Source organism: Rhineura floridana, chromosome 4, assembly GCF_030035675.1.
Source record: "Rhineura floridana isolate rRhiFlo1 chromosome 4, rRhiFlo1.hap2, whole genome shotgun sequence".
Lineage (NCBI taxonomy): Eukaryota > Metazoa > Chordata > Lepidosauria > Squamata > Rhineuridae > Rhineura > Rhineura floridana.
The window spans coordinates 101,162,323-101,178,675 of record NC_084483.1 but is presented as its reverse complement, the minus strand read 5'-3'; the positions used below and the strand labels follow the sequence as shown (position 1 = coordinate 101,178,675).

Here is a 16,353-nt window from a genome sequence, read left to right as displayed (position 1 = left end):
GTTGACAATGAGGATATTGAACTTGTCAAGGATTATCAATACCTCGGCAAAGTCATTAACCAAAATGGAGACAATAGTCAAGAAATCAGAAGAAGGCTAGGATTGGGGAGGGCAGCTATGAGAGAACTGAAAAAGGTCCTCAAATGCAATGATGTATCACTGAACACTAAAGTCAGGATCATTCAGACCATGGTATTCCCAATCTCTATGTATGGATGTGAAAGTTGGACAGTGAAAAAGAGCGGATAAGAGAAAAATCCACTCATTTGAAATGTGGTGCTGGAGGAGAGCTTTGTGCATACCATGGACCGCAAAAAAGACAAATAACTGGGTGTCAGAACAAATTAAACAGAACTGTCACTAGAAGCTAAAATGTTGAAACTAAGGTTATCATACTTTGGACACATCATGAGAAGACATGATTCACTAGAAAAGACAATAATGCTGGGAAAAACAGAAGGGAGTAGAAAAAGAGGAAGACCAAACAAGAGATGGATTGATTCCATAAAGGAAGCCACAGACCTGAACTTACAAGATCTGAACAGGGTGGTTCATGACAGATGCTATTGGGGGTCGCTGATTCTTAGGGTCGCCATAAATCGTGATTGACTTGAAGGCACATAACAACAACAAAAACTGCAGCTAGCAGAACATATGGAGCATGCTTGGTCACCAAGGAAACAGAGGGAGTAGAAATGTATAATTAGAGGGCAGGGCCACAAGGAAAAAGCAAGACTAATCCTCCAGAGAGGAATGCCTGCTTATGTGAATAGGAAACAGCAATTGGCAGCTAACTTTTGAGCAGGAACTGTGGACAACGCAAATGAAAAGTGAAGGTAAAAGAAATGTATTTCCTATGAAGAAATGCTCCCATGTAGATGAGTCCACAAACAGTACTGAGCTAGATGGGTCTGTGGTTTGACTAAGTGTAAGGCAGTTTCCTATATTCCTACATATATGATTCATTTTCTTTGGGGGGGATTTCATCTTTTAGCTTTCCCAGTACTTTGTTTTAGAGCTCTTCACTTTAGACTTCAGCAAATTATTTTATACCGGGACTGACTGGACTATTAAGGTTCTAGAGCTATGGACTAATCCGCATTGAAGTAAGACTAACTGAATACAATCGGACTTGCTGCTGAGTAAACATGCACTCCTTGTTGTAGAGTATCATGAGATGGTGGCAGAGGCATGGCAACTGCTAACTCAGATCTATTGCTGTTGCACTGCTAGCAGCACCAAAAGCTGGGAATGGACAATTACATCAGCACCTGCCTTACGTGCTGGAAGCCCACATAGCAGACACATGCCTGCATCGTTTTGCGGAAGTATTAGAATGATCTCCAACACAGTATGGTGACAATGCAGGTAAGGCTGTGAGATCCACCTTGCAGTATAGAAGCCGATAGTCCTCCCCAGGCCCACCTCATAAACTGTCATCAACACACCTCCATCCCTAAGCCCTGCAGCAGTCTTGCAACATTTTAAAAAAAGTTTGCTAGGGTTTTTTTAAGTAAATGAACAAACAAATAAATGTGTTTTTAAAAAGGAAAGACAGCTTCTCTAAAGCATGACAGGCTGGTAAAACCAATGGTTATCTAGTATTTGAATAGCTGGGATGTATGCTTATAATACTAAGTACAAAACCCAACTCTTGTGTTAGGTGGAAAATCTCCCTAAACATTATGCATGTTTTCTTCATTTTTTTTTTACTGGTCCTAAAGAACAACATACTTCAGGACATATCTGTGAAAAAGAACTATAAGAATTATAAAGGTTAAAATAGACATGCATTCTAAAGTGTAGTAGAAATATGATGGATACATATCTACTGCATTACCGAGGCATTTGTTTTCAGGCCAGAGAATGTGCATTGAAAAACTACTTCCAGAGGACTTAGGGCCAAACTACATATTAGATTAGTCACATAGATCTGCAGGGATTTTTCTTTCTTCCTTACAAATAGCCAGCATAGGGTTGGGACCCAATATGGATCAGGGTCCTAGCATAGGGGATAGGGGGCTTTAAGCCCTTGGGCTTATCCACATGGGAGCATACCTTTGTACTAAAGATGCTGCTTTTACTATCACGACAGATTTGCCAGGTCCACACTTAGTTCTCAATTGTAACTTCAAATCTGCTGTTTTCCATTCACACTAGTAAGCGTTCCTCTGGGAAGGATTAGTGTCGCTGTTTCCTTGTGGCCCTGCCCTCTAATTTTACATGTTTACTCCCTCCAGTTCAAGGCTGAAGCCGGGAGAGCGCCTTGGTGTGCAACTGGAAAGAAAAAATGAAACTGACCAGACCCCCCATCCCTTCTCCATTGTCCAAGCCTGAATGAAAGGCAGACAGGGGAGTGAGTGAAAGGCAGAGTAGGCAGCCGCAGCTTTGGCTGGTGACAGAGAGAGAGGGAGTGGGCAATTATCAGAGGATTGGGTTAATATGCATTTAAAAGGGAAAATTGTGTGTTAGCTTCTGCTTGCCTGCAACGTCATGGGAACCATGTGAATTCCAGGGGGATGCAAGTAGCACCACACACACACTAAATCGCTGTGTGGATGAGCCCTTTGTCCTCTACTCTGGGCTGAATCTGCATTCAGTCCCCTGCACCTGCAATCTGCATTGGCAAAAAGGTCCCAATTATATCAGGCATACAACAGGGATGGGGAAAGGGTTAAAGCTGCCCCTACCCCATACACTATGGTCCTGATTGGGGCTCCTGCTCTGACTATTTGTCAAAGAAACCACTCTGCTCTGAAGGACAGAGCTACACCACATGTTTTCTGGCTCTTAGGTTGGTGAAATGCGTTTCAATCCACATTCTGTTCATTTATTTATGTCCCATGTATTTCAGTGGATCTGCTTTAAGCATGTCTAAGTCTGGATCAATTCATTGCTTTTAAAAGATTCAGCAGATCATTTCAGATCCCTTACATTCACTTTGGATTTGAAAGACTTGTTATGCTAACATTGCACACTGGCCCCCTCACCAAACCCTCTGTTTATTTGGCATTATCAAGACTTGGGGCAAATTCTAATTTAGATGAATAATCTCACATGGAAATGATTTTGTTCTTCACTATACATTCCTGAATTCTGTGAAATGCATTTATTGAAATCATGAAGCATAACAAAATGTTTGAAGAGTACCAGTAACTTTAGAAACACTTGACACTGGATATAAACAACCAACCAACACGTTAAGTCTTTGAATAACACTGAAATATCTCCTATATTCTCTGATATGCTGTTTGCATTACTCTGTGAAATTTTTTTTGGAGTGGAAATGTAAGTAAAATATGAATAATCTCTAGGCATATAATGGCATTTCTCAGTTGATAAGCTGCACATAGTGTATTTGTTAAAAAACTTAAACCATTTCACAATTGTACTTTGGAAGTTAGATGTAAAGTTTTCAAGTCACTGTCATCTCTAAATTCCATTATGAACAACTTTGATATGCATGTTATGCATATAACTAATAAAAAAATAAAACAACAAATGTCAATCTCAATGAAAAGCAGTTTCTCTAAAAGCAGGAAAACAAAATCATGAAGACCTGCAATACAATGTTGGTGCACTGAGAATATGTTCAACAACTGGATGTCATAACTTTTACAGCTCTATCAGGTTTTGTTTATATCCATTCATTTTTTTAGAGTACCTACTTACTAACCTAGTCAAATCGACAAGGTTCTGTTTGAATTTCCTCATACTGTCCATTATGAAAACACCAGTGGTTTGGAATTGTGGCCGCAGATTCAAAAGAACAAAAGAATTGCCTTGCAGGATCAGACCAAAGCCCATCTAATCCAGCTAAGTTATTCAGAGTAGACCCACTGAAATCAGTTGATGTAACTGGGGCAGGGTATCCCCAACATGTCACCCCACTGCTGAAAGAATTGCACTGGCTGCCTATTAGCTACTGGGCTAACTTACAGGTTCTAGTTTTGGTATACAAAGCGCCATACAGCTTGGGACCAGGATACCTGAAAGATCATTTTATCCCTTATATACCCAGTCAATCACTGCACTCTGCAGGAGAGGACCTCTTGCAGATACCATCTTATCAGGAGGTCCGTTCTACACAACATAGGAAATAGACGTTTAGTGTAGTGGCACGTACCCTTTGGAATTCCCTCCCCTTAAATATTAGACAGGTACCATCTCTGTTATCTTTTCGGCGCCTACTGAAAACCTTCCTCTTTCAACAAGCCTTTTAAGTAGAGACCTTATCCCAGTCTGCGTCTGTGATGGAATTGCTTTTTAAGATGTTTTTAAACCTTTTCTTTTCTTTTTTTCAAAATATATTTTTAAAGCTTTTTAAAAAATGTTTTTAAAGATGTTTTAAAACGTTTTAATATATTTTAAAGTCTGTTTTTATGATGCTTAAAGTGTTTCTGGTGCTTTCATTTGCTGCCCTGGGCTCCTACTGGGAGGAAGGGTGGGATATAAATCAAATAAACAAACAAACTTAAGCCTGTTGATTTCAATGAGACTACTCTGAGTATGACTTATTTGGATATAGCCTAGTGTCTTGAATACTGACTCAGGGTTCAAACTGGATGTGATAATATAGGTACATTCAGAATCACATCTCCAGACATTTTTTTAAAGGTTAAAAGCAGTCATGGGGGTAGAAGACTAAACTGGATTGGATCCAAAGCACTCGGTTAATCCTTTCTCCTGTGTCATTTTTCAATCTAAATAGTGCCCTCAAAGCTGCTGTTTGCCCTGCAGGTGAAAGCAGGTATTCTGTATGAAAATGAAAATTTTATGTTCAGTGGCAGTGTGCCTCTGAAGACTATGCAATCTGTTCAGATCTGTCACAATATCTGTACATACAAGCTGAGAGTGGGAAATTAAATTGGCAGAATTAATTCTCTCCCTCAACACTGAACACACACAACCTTCACAACAGCAGGTGATCCAATCACTGATATAATCGTTTTATTTATCTATTCAGGCCAATAACCACTGGTAGACCAAATCTCAATGAGGTTTTTGTATCAAACAACAATATTGAGATTGTTTTTGTTATAAACTAGCTTGGGGCTCTTAGGGTTGAAGGGCAGCACAGAAATATAAAAATAAACAATAAAAAATTGCCTAATCCATTAAGAACATTCACCATGTACAGTTCAGTTTGGGCAGACAAGAAAATCTGCATTAACGGAAGCACAAAGCCAGTCTGAGTTTGAATGAATTGGTGGCGTTCCGCATATATGAAGTTGTTGGGCAAATGTTGCCAGATGCATTTCTCCATCATGAATCGATTTTACAAAACCTATGTCTTCTCAATGATCACACTCTCTTTCTCTCACACTTAGCTTAAATGTAATGTGTGAAGCTGCCTAACACAGAGAGAGGAGGGTACAGTTCTGCAGAAAACCCTAGGAATCATACATTGGTATTTAAATTTCTCATTCTTTCTCAACATAGTGTTTTCCCAGTGCATATATGAAAATGCATGGATTAATAAAATACGATCCCCCTCCACACACATTATATTTATGGAACTGTATATATGATTACATCAAGATCATTTTTGTGGTTCTCATGTACAGAAATGCATAAGTTAAATGCTGACATCCAAGATCATTGGCCAAAAACATCAGGAGGACTACAGGTCCTCCACCCATTCAATAAAGGAATAGAATAGTGGAAACCACTCATCTCCAGTCTTCAACATCATCAATAGTGATAAACTGGATACATTATAGACACATATGAATGGAAGAATTACTCTACCTCACACGACAAGCCAAAATGGCCCAAAGGGCAGTCACATTTCTCAATCAATTGTGCATGAGGTGTCCTTCCTGATACATTTCCTTCCTCTGCAACTTCCATGGAGATCTCAGAAATTCTGGCAGAAGGGAGGCGAGAAAATTAAAACTAGCTAATGAATCTCTTCAGCATTTATTTGGCTTCAGTTGATACACAAGATGAATATAGCTACATTTTTCTCAGCCTCTTGGCATCATCCACATAAGAAAAACAACATTTATTTTTGTCTGTCTCAAAGGAAGATCAAAGCCAGCACCATCTTTAACTTCATTTTTAGCCATTATTAGTCTGTAGCAGGGGAACTAATGCAAAGTATACTTGCTTATTCACCTTCAATGTTATTTTGTTTTTAATTTTACAGCCAAAATAATAGAACTCTGCAAACAAAATATAACTTACAGGATATGCAACACACTTCAAAGCACTGGCAACTTGCCTGTCTGAGCTTTTAAGATTTGCAGCCAGAATCTAATATTTTGTTAGAATATCATGAAGAAACTCAGACAGATGTTCCAACACACTTATCATGGCATATAAGGGGTTTTTCTTGTTTACAGAGCTTGGAAAAGTTACTTTTTTGAACTACAACTCCCATCAGCCCAATCCAGTGGCCATGCTGGCTGGGGCTGATGGGAGTTGTAGTTCAAAAAAGTAACTTTTCCAAGCTCTGGTAGAGAGGAGACACACGGTTGAGTCTTCTGAGGCATCTCAGATGATACATGTTTTGTGAAGGATGTTGCTGATAGAACATCTGTGAATGCGCACAAGTATATGCATGTGTATGAATATGCATGGGGTGACAAGCAGGACTAGGGAGGCACAGGGGGGTGGCAGAAGAAAGGAGAAGTGGTGACTTACCCAGCAGTTTCCGTACTTTTCTTACAAAGAGCCCCATCCCTTTGGAGCCAATAGAAGTGGCCCACATGCCACAAAAAGACATGTAAAAAGACAGCAGCAGCTAACTACATGGTTGGGTTCCACAAAAGCCACCTGTCATGTGTTAGAAAGCAGTGCTCATGGTAAGTGAGGATTGGCTGCTGCCTGGAACATACTTAATGGATTTTAAATACTGTCACCCAGTCTATATTAGAAATGCTGAAATAATTAACACTGAAATGGAACACACAGTTCCAGTTCAAGTAGATTGATTGCCCTAGTCCACTTTCCTTGAAAAGGGAAAACAGCCATCTAATGTAAGAAATGTTTCAATTTTGAGCAGTAAATCTGAAAACAGGAATAACAGAATTAACACAGCAGGAGAAAAATATTAGCATTACGTTTTTAATGGCAGCCTCTGAATTGCTCACTGTAATAGCACCACTTTCATGCAGAAACATGATTAGTATTGCTACTAAATTGCATAGCTAATAAAGAGCTCCCTCTAGAATTGTTGTTTTTATACTTGCACCTATAGTCAGCATAAGTTTGCTTTGTATTATTTTGCTGCATTGTCTCAGTGATCTGCAGTGCTGCATTTACAAACATGTCAGACAATCCTATTTGTATGTGTGTCAGAATTAAGGAATCAATTCACAAATACTCAAAGGAGAAGTCAGGCTTCATTGAACTCACTTATGGCCCTCATAGCCTTCCTACTTCCCAACCCCCCTGGTATGCCCTGTACCCTTGTTGCTACCATGCATGCCCCTTCTGTCTGTAGCATGTTTAAAATGGCTACAATATGGAATCACACATATATAGAGTTCCCGTATTTATTTCCAAGCTGCACAAGCTAGCACAGTACATTTAAAAGGCAGTGCAGCAGACACAATAGCAATGAAAGATATGAAATCATCTTATACCGAGTCGGATCACTGGCCCATCTAGCCAAGTACTATAACTGGCTGAAACTTTTCAGGGTCTTATGAAGAGGTCTTCACCAGTCCTGCTTTTCCAACTAGAATTGCCAAGGATTGAATCCGAGAATTTTCAAATGCACCTCTGAACTCTGAGTCTTCTGGCACTGAATTATTTATTTATTGTGTTTATAACCCACTTTTTGTTCAAGGAGCTTAAGGTGGTGTACGTGGTTCTTCCCATCCTCATTTAAGCCCCACAACAACCCTGTGATGTAGGCTAGGCTGACAGGCAGTAACTAGCCCAAGGTGAGCTTCATGGCTGAGCGGGGATTTGAACTCTTGTCTCCCAGGTCCTAGTCCACAACCATTCTAACCATTACACCCCACTGGGTCTCAGAATGATGGACTTACTGTTGGAAACAGAGTAAGAGACTAGGCAGCACTTGAGATGCTGCAAGGGACAGCACTAGGCATTGGGCTGGAGTTAGCAGCATCTGTCAGGAGTATGGGGGGATAGGACAGTGAATCTTTTCCATCACATGCCTGTGAATCCCACCCACTCCCTATTTCAGAGAGTGTTTGGGTCTCCTTGTCTCATGCCTTACTCTCAGAAAAGAGATGCCCAAAATGATTAAATGGAAGACTGGATTACACAAGTAGTGAACAATTGTCTACTCTTTTACACACTGTAAAAACTAGATGGCATTGGGATTAATTGTGAATTACAAAAAAAGCATTATTTTCTTTTTTTTTTTTCAATAATTTTTATTCAGATTTTCATAAAACATACAAGACGAAATCATAAAACATTCAAAGACAAAAAACAAAATCAAAAATAGTTAAACAAAAAAAAAAAAAAAAGAAAAAAAAAAAATAAAAAATAAAGAGTAAAATATTGACTTCCCATTTGTCAAAGATCAAATCAGTTATAAGTCTATAATATATAACAATCCTGTCTCTTAAGTCATATTATAAAATCACTTTCCTCCAGTAGTTATCTTACTTAATCATCAAATCTCATAAACATTACTTTATTCTTTCCACAAAAAGTCAAAGAGAGGTTTCAATTCTTTAAGAAATATATCTATCAATTTTTTTTCCAGATAAGCATATCGATTAATCCATCTCATTACTAATTATGATAATCTTATTGTCATAACCATAGTCAAAATAAACATTTCAATTAATCCATCACATCAGAATCTGTTAGGTTCAGTAATTTCAGTAGCCATTGTTCTATTATCCCTATTAGTTCCATTTTCCATCTTCCATCTTCAGTAGTCTTGTTAAGTCCAGTAATTTCAGTATCCAATCTTCCATTATCAGTATTCCATAATAATCTTGCTGTCAAAGCCATAGTCATATAGTAAGAGTCTGATGGGAATTACCTCTATCCCAAATATTTTCTTGCCATCCATTCTGAATAGGTTGCTGAAATACTGCTGTAAAATCATATCTCTGTTCTTTTTTTCAAAATACACTGGATCATCTCTTGAAAGTTTTTCCATTGTCACATGGCTGCAGTTAATTCCATAGATTTTCTCTATATTGGGCTCCATCACATCAATCCAGTCCAGAAGATTATCCATGCCATTGATAACTTTATCTCTAGAATCTTCATTAATTTCTTCAGAGATAACATTGAGTTCCAAACAATAGATTTTATTTCTAAAGTCCATAGACTCCAAATCTTGTTCCTGTTCCACGTTTGTTCCAATCTCCGGGATCTCCTCTCTCACAGGGACCCCTGTTCCAGTCTCCAGGGTCTCCTCTCTCACAGGGACCCCTGTTCCAGTCTCCAGGGTCTCCTCTCTCACAAGGACCCCTATGTCTTTAATCTCCTGTGTCTCCAAACAATAGATTTTGTTTCTAAAGTCCATAGACTCCAAATCTTTTTCCTGTTCCACGTTTGTTCCAATCTCCGGGGTCTCCTCTCTCACAGGGACCCCTATATCTTTAATCTCCTGCTTCATTTTACTCAATTCAATTTTCAGCTCCTTACAACCCTGTCGCAGGTTTTGTTTCGTTATCTCAATCTCATCCATTATTTTCTGAAACATAGTTATTTCCAGATTCTCAGCCACTTTCTTAATTGCCATTTTAAAAGAAAAATATAGGAAAACCACTTCTTATTTCAGCAACAATTGGGTTAATACTCCAAACTTGGTGACATCACAGTATAAACAGAGCAGACAGCCTTATCTCTCCATGCTTAAGTAAACAAAATGCAGTTCCCAGGATCGAAACAATTAATGGCGGTCGTCAGGAAACAGATTCGTCAAAATAAAATAGACCAAAAAGAGAGTAGTCTCAGACAATATAATATTCTTCAAAATAAAAATCTGGAATAGAAATCCCTCTTCTGTGTATATCTTTAGAATGCAAATCCAGGACAGCTTTTTGCAACAAAAACAGAGATAAGCTATTAATTAGTGAGTAGCAGAGAGAAGTTATGGCTCCCCAGTGAGATGTCAAAAACCGATCAATCTGGCAAATCTCTTTTAAACAGCAACAATTTAAGTCAAGTAAAAGAAAAATATAGAAAGAAGGGTGCTTGCCTGTTAGTGCGTTCTCTCTTAGAAGATAAGATGAACGTTCGCTTTATCAGATAGAGCTTGTTGTTGAAAATCCGTCCCACCTTCGTCGGCTGGACCTCGTCCCATAAATTAATGAGATCTGGTCGTCCCAACAAAAATAGGCTTTGAGGTTAATCTCTTCGTTTCTCCCTACCCGGGAGAAGTTTAATCAGTCAAAAAAAAAAAAAATCTGACTGATATATCTGAATAAGCTTCTTTTGAGGCAGGAGCCCGTCTCAAAAGCAGGCACAGGCTAAGTCACCCTTCCCGGAAGTCGCAAAAAGCATTATTTTCATAATAGTCTCAAAAAAGGACTAGATCAAATTCACAAAAGAGTGGGGTAAAGATAGGGTATTCAAGTAATTCTAGGGAAGTCTGCATTGTTATTTTACATTGAGTTGGTTCCTGTAACCATTCCCGCCCCGCTGACAGACCATGAAGGCTCTGTCATCATCAGGCCTTTGTAGCCATACCAGGAGAAATCCTGGTGTGGCTTCAAAGCCCCTGGCAGCTGCGTAGCTATGCACACCGAGTTGCGCAGGGGGTGGGGTGGGGCAGGGTGGTTATTTAAGCCCTGCTCCACCCTCTCTCAGTCTCTTTTCGGCCATAGTTGGCAAATAACTGCTCAAGCAAATGATCTACCCATGTGAGCAGCAAACTCAAGTAACGTCACAGTTTCTCTTCTTTAAACTGGAAAATGTGTGTTAGCAATGAGTCAGTGGCTGATCTACAGAACTCAGTCATTTGTTAAACTTTACAACAACTGTGAAAGCTGATTTGTTCTGCCAGGCTTTGTGCAGTGCAGTCCAACCTGATGCATGCTTACTGAGATGCTCCAGAGTCCAGTGGGATTTACACTAAGGCAAGTGTCATGCCTTGACTTAGCCCTGCGACAGCTGAAGCTGGGGTTCAGCACAAAGGCAGAAAAATGAGGACAGACATTCACAGACAGACTGGTAGTGGGTAGACACTGGATTAGGCAGGCAAGGAAAAAATGTCCAAGGGTTATAGTCATGGTTATGGACTAGCTGAGGTGTGTGTGTCAGGCGCTGAATCAGGCAGATACCTGTAAGGACAAAAAGACCAAAGGCAAGTGCAGAGTCAGAACTGAGTTCCAAGGGAGCAACAGAGGGTTAAAGGGTTGAGAAGCAGATGCAAGGTCGCAATCAGGAAAGGCTAGCAAGAGAGAGCAAGAGAGCTCTCACAATCACAACATGTGACTCAAACTGATACAACAGCCCTGCTCTTCTGATGAATGTGGAGAGTCTCTTCAAGCTGGGAGGCCAGCTGATTCTTCTCAGGCACTTCTGCAGGGCACCCTTTTTCCTAAGGCAGACATAGGGAACCTAAGACCTAACCTCCCTAGCTTCCTGAGGATCCAGACAGCTGGGAGTACAGACGATGGAGGATCTGATTTGAACCCTCACCCCTAGGTAGGGATGGGATCTGTTGGCCAGTGCCATTTCAAAAGCATTTTGACAGGCTGATATTGATTTGAGTTCATTCTTTGTCCACAGGCCGCTGCTTTTACGGATCATTTTTTCTCCTTGGAAAAAATATTGATTTTATTATCAATATTTTCAAAGGAAATGTTGATAAATTAAAGGAAATATAGATAAAAAAGGAAATATCAATAAAATACTGATATTAATATCAGTATTTTAGATGTAGATTATTTCTAAAAAAATCTGTTTCCAAAAATAGCAGCAGAAAAACTTTACATAAAAATCCAATCTGCAACTATAGCGAATAGGTGAATGAATCAAAAATTTAGTATCAAATCCAAATTTGGCAGAATTCTAGCAAATCCTTACCCCTGGGTGCCTTACAGTAACAGTGCAGAGAATTGCAGCCTTAGTGTTCTCTATAAACTGAATTTATAATTTTTTCATCATTTTATTCATGATTTTGGTTTAATTTATTTGGTTTTAGTGTATATTTGTTGAATGTTGTCTCAAACACTTTATTGTTGTGTGCCAACCAGAAAAAATCATTTAAATAAATAATGCTTAAGATATTCAGGATACTTAACCACAGTTACAAACTACCAGTGATGAGGAGAGCTTCCACCCCAGTTCTTTTCATAATTAATCTAAAAAACCCCAAGATTAATTACCAGGATGTCCAGAAGTTAATCTGTATTTTCTGAATCAATCCTTTGGAATGCATTTATTTATGCATTTGTCAAAGAGCTCTTTGTCAAAGAGCTTAGGACAGCATACATGTTTCTGCTTCCTAATTTTATCCTCAACAATCCTGGGAAATAGGTTAGCTTGAGAGATGTAGCAACTATCCCAGGGTAGCCAACATGGTGCCCTACTGTTCTTTTTGGACTACAACTCTGATCATCTCTGGACAGAATGGACTAGAGACCTCTCAAAGGGATTTTGTCCTTTTGGCCCCACTGCTGAAAACCCAACCCCTCCTCCCTTCTGCAAATAATCACTGGCAGGCAATTCTATCATCAACACGGCTGTGCATGTATAAAGCATAATTTTAAGTGGATTCCCATGCTGATCTCCCAAGTATTTTCCACTCAAACCTTTCCTCAGTTTCTTGTGTTCTCTTTTATTGCATACATTAGTTGTTGGAAATCAGTGTTTACATTTGAGAATGGAAGGTTCTCTCATTCAAGTCAACAGGGAGATTTATAAAAAAGGTAGTTTATTGGCCTAATCCAGACCAGAATGCAACACAATGTTCTTAAACCAACTGATATAAACTGAGCAAAATGTACATAATACTGTGCTGGATTGTGCATTAGAAAAGCCCCTTTGGATCAGTCCAAATGCCTAACCAATGGCCAAAGAGAAGCCCATAAGCAGGACATGATGGCAATATAACTGATGGTCTATGTCTTCCAGTGAAAATGAATCCACTTTGAAAATTAACTGGAGATTGATTACTCATGTCAACACTAATATTATTGATTGCACCATGAACATTTTTTTACCTGCTTTGCCTCATAAAGCTGCCATGAGTAGCCTTAATGAGTATATAATGAATGTTGTACAAGACATCCATGAAGTCCTCACGGGTCACAGTCCTAGTGACCCTTGGATCGTCACCATAATATTTCCACTCATGCTGAAAGGGAAACAACATCAACATCACAAATGATTTAACTGTTTCCAAAGTGCCAGTGACATAACTTCTTGAAGAGGTTTGATTCAAGAAAAATTACCTCTGTCATTTCTATCTCATGCCTTGTCAATTGACCATTCAGAGGAGCAGCTACGTGCCTGACAATAATTCGTGTATGGGTGGGAAGCCCACCTCTGATGATGACCTGGGGGTTATAGGTTGCAAAGCCAGTCTCTTCTCGTGCTTCAAAGAAGATTGCATATTTCAGCTTTCCCCCATAAGCTGTCAGCTAACAAAGAAAAGCAAACCATATAAATAGTGACTAGAAATAATCACCATATGCAATGAAATAATAATAATAACAAAAACATTTCTGTGGGACATGCATACTAAAATAGTGAAACTTTTTCATTATTAAATGTCTGCAAGCATTACTTTGTAGATCTAAACATTATGTAGCTGTAGGTGAATGCACTTTTCAGAATGTTTAAAATATGTCTTTGAGTCTCTTCAATTAATGTAAACCTAATCAGTTGATTTCTATTTTGCATGGATCCGCAAAATGCATTAAGATGAGACTGTGCAGCCCATTTGCCCATGTCCATTTGAGAAAACAGTCTGGAATATTTTTTGTATGGGTACTTGAAAAACCATTTGTTTGTTTTTCACAACACTCTTTGTTATTTTTCTTGTAACAGTCTACTATGTCAGCCCCTCTGGAATTTGAAACAAAACAAAACAAGGCATAGCAGGCTACAGCAAGATAACCTGAGGCACATTCCAATATGGTGGCTATTGTAGGAGCCTTTTCTACTGTGCTTTTCGAGTGCATTACTCTGTATCTCAGTATAGCTGAAAGGGCTAGGGTCAGCTAGAAGGAGATTCTGGTCCTTTCTGGATAATCCCAAATTAATCAAGGTCAGCCATAGCTATAAGCTATGAACTGAATTGTGTACTTAGAATATTATATGTACTGATGATTTCCTTAGTACTGAAATGGCTGTGACTCAGCGTGACTTTAACTGCCATGGCTATTAAAGAATGTTATTCAAGTATTCCAATGGAGCTTGCCGCTGTGTGTGTGCCCGTGTGCGTGTGTGAGAGAGAGCATGTATGAGTGTGTGAGAAAGAGACTGAGAAATACATAGAGTTCTGTTTATATTATCTTTTAAAAACAAATGAATTATATACTAGCTTAGTTGAAAGTAGTATTTATGTTTAAATAATTAAATCAAAGAATCACATGTGGAAATAAATCTTTAGACTGTTTGGGGGGGATGGGAGGCTATCCCCTGTGGGGGGGTTTCTAAACATTTTTGTACTTTTGCAAACATTGGGGTTCCTCTAAGAGTGCTGATACCTTCCTTCTGTGCATGGGTAGTGCTGTTTTGCCCACATAAGGATCAGCACTCCGATAGTTGCTATCACTGTACAATAAATTTCAGTTCATTCTAACCTTTATAGGGAAATGAATAATAAAATCTGCAAAATATCCGCTCCAATAAGAATTCATGTTCTTTACCTTCCGTCCTTCAAACTGTTCCGGAAGTCTCCAGTAAAATGGTTCCGAGCGTAAAACTTGCATTACCAAGTCAATATTTGCAATTGTCTCTGGATATTGGTATATAATCCCTTGGACAGTTTGGTGCTTGACATTTTCATCAACCAGAGGAAGAATTACCTGATCTGGCTTCAGAAGCAACTACAGGCAATTAAAAGGTTAGACAAACATAAGATTCTTTTCTTTCTTCCAGACAAAACTATATTAATTTGTGAATTATCTATGGTTTAAATACTTTATTAAATAAACAATGCAACAATAAAATATACACAAAACAAATGGTAAAGAATATACATTTTCCTGACTGAGCAGGGGGTTGGACTTGATGGCATTATAGGCCCCTTCCAACTCTACAATTCTGTTATTCTATGTTAGAGTATAATACTGATCAAACTAAAAAAATAATGCAACTGAAATAAAAAGTACTCAGAGAAAACCTAGGTAATAAAATAATCAATGGCATTCACCACTGAGTCCTTCCAAAAGTTAATGAAACCTAACAAAAATTTCAAAATACTCTACAGATTGTCTATAACCTCTTACTCAGATATATTCTGTACATTTAGTGATTTTTGCTGTTCTCCATACTTCAGGCCACAATCTTACTATACATTGCTGGGGAAATGCCAGATATGTCACCAACATGAAAAATAGCCAAAAGCACAGAGCCATTCTCCTGGCAAAGAAATGCTGATGGAACAGCTGAAACTATGTGGATTCATGGTTGGGATGCGGGTAGCACAAAAAAATAGCCAGAGGTACAGAACCATTCTCCTGGCAAATATACACAGATGGACAGCTGAAATCAGGTAGATTTATCATTGGAATGCTGGGGGGGGGGGGAGAGGCACAGGAAAGGAGCACACTTACACTAAATCTTATAATGTTGTCAGGGCCAAAGGATTAGTTGGCCTATGCAGAAGCCAGACTACTTTTGTATCTTCTGGTTGATTATTTCTGTCCTCTCTTCCCAGGCCAAGCATTGGCTACAGTGGATGTTCCACTGGCACAGCAGCAGTGAATCTTTGGTCCTGGAGTAATGTGAATACAGGATTGCTCTGTCCAAGGGTCTGGGGCTGCACAGGCCAGGGGAAATGCTTGGGTTGGTTGAATATAGATATTAGACCTCATCTTGCTATATCTAATCTAGGAGAGTATCCAATTTCACATAAACATTCTACTGCTTCTGCATGACTTTTTATGATATTTCTTTCTGAGAGTGAAATCTCATCTTGACCCAGATTTTTTTAAAAAAGATATATTTCTGAACAAGCCTACCAGCCAAACTTATTATAGTAATCAAAGATATCTGGAAAAGCATCACATGAATTAATTTCATGCATGCAAAGGGGAATTGCATAGAATACTAAATAAGTATAAGGGGGGAAATCAGAAACTATACAGAATTGCAGGTAGTATTCTAAAGATGCAGAACCGACAATTAAATTAAGCAAAGAAAACCATCCTCAAAAATATCATCTCTTTGTGGAACTTCACAAAATGCCTATCTAGCAAAGAAGAAGAGAGGAGGCCCTGAACTGAC

At 38.9% G+C, this 16,353-nt stretch overlaps 1 protein-coding gene across 10 annotated transcripts in view; it reads right to left on the bottom strand.

The window, feature by feature from the left end:
• LAMA2 (laminin subunit alpha 2) overlaps positions 1-16,353 on the bottom strand; it is a 748,112-nt gene that overhangs the window by 208,424 nt on the left and 523,335 nt on the right. For all 10 annotated transcript variants that reach the window (XM_061623807.1, XM_061623808.1, XM_061623810.1 and 7 more), the window contains 4 exons: positions 14,772-14,951; positions 13,350-13,538; positions 13,119-13,252; positions 5,752-5,869 (listed from right to left, as the gene is read on the bottom strand). In XM_061623807.1, coding sequence (XP_061479791.1) covers positions 5,752-5,869; positions 13,119-13,252; positions 13,350-13,538; positions 14,772-14,951 — 621 coding nt within the window. The remainder of the gene's footprint in view (positions 1-5,751; positions 5,870-13,118; positions 13,253-13,349; positions 13,539-14,771; positions 14,952-16,353) is intronic.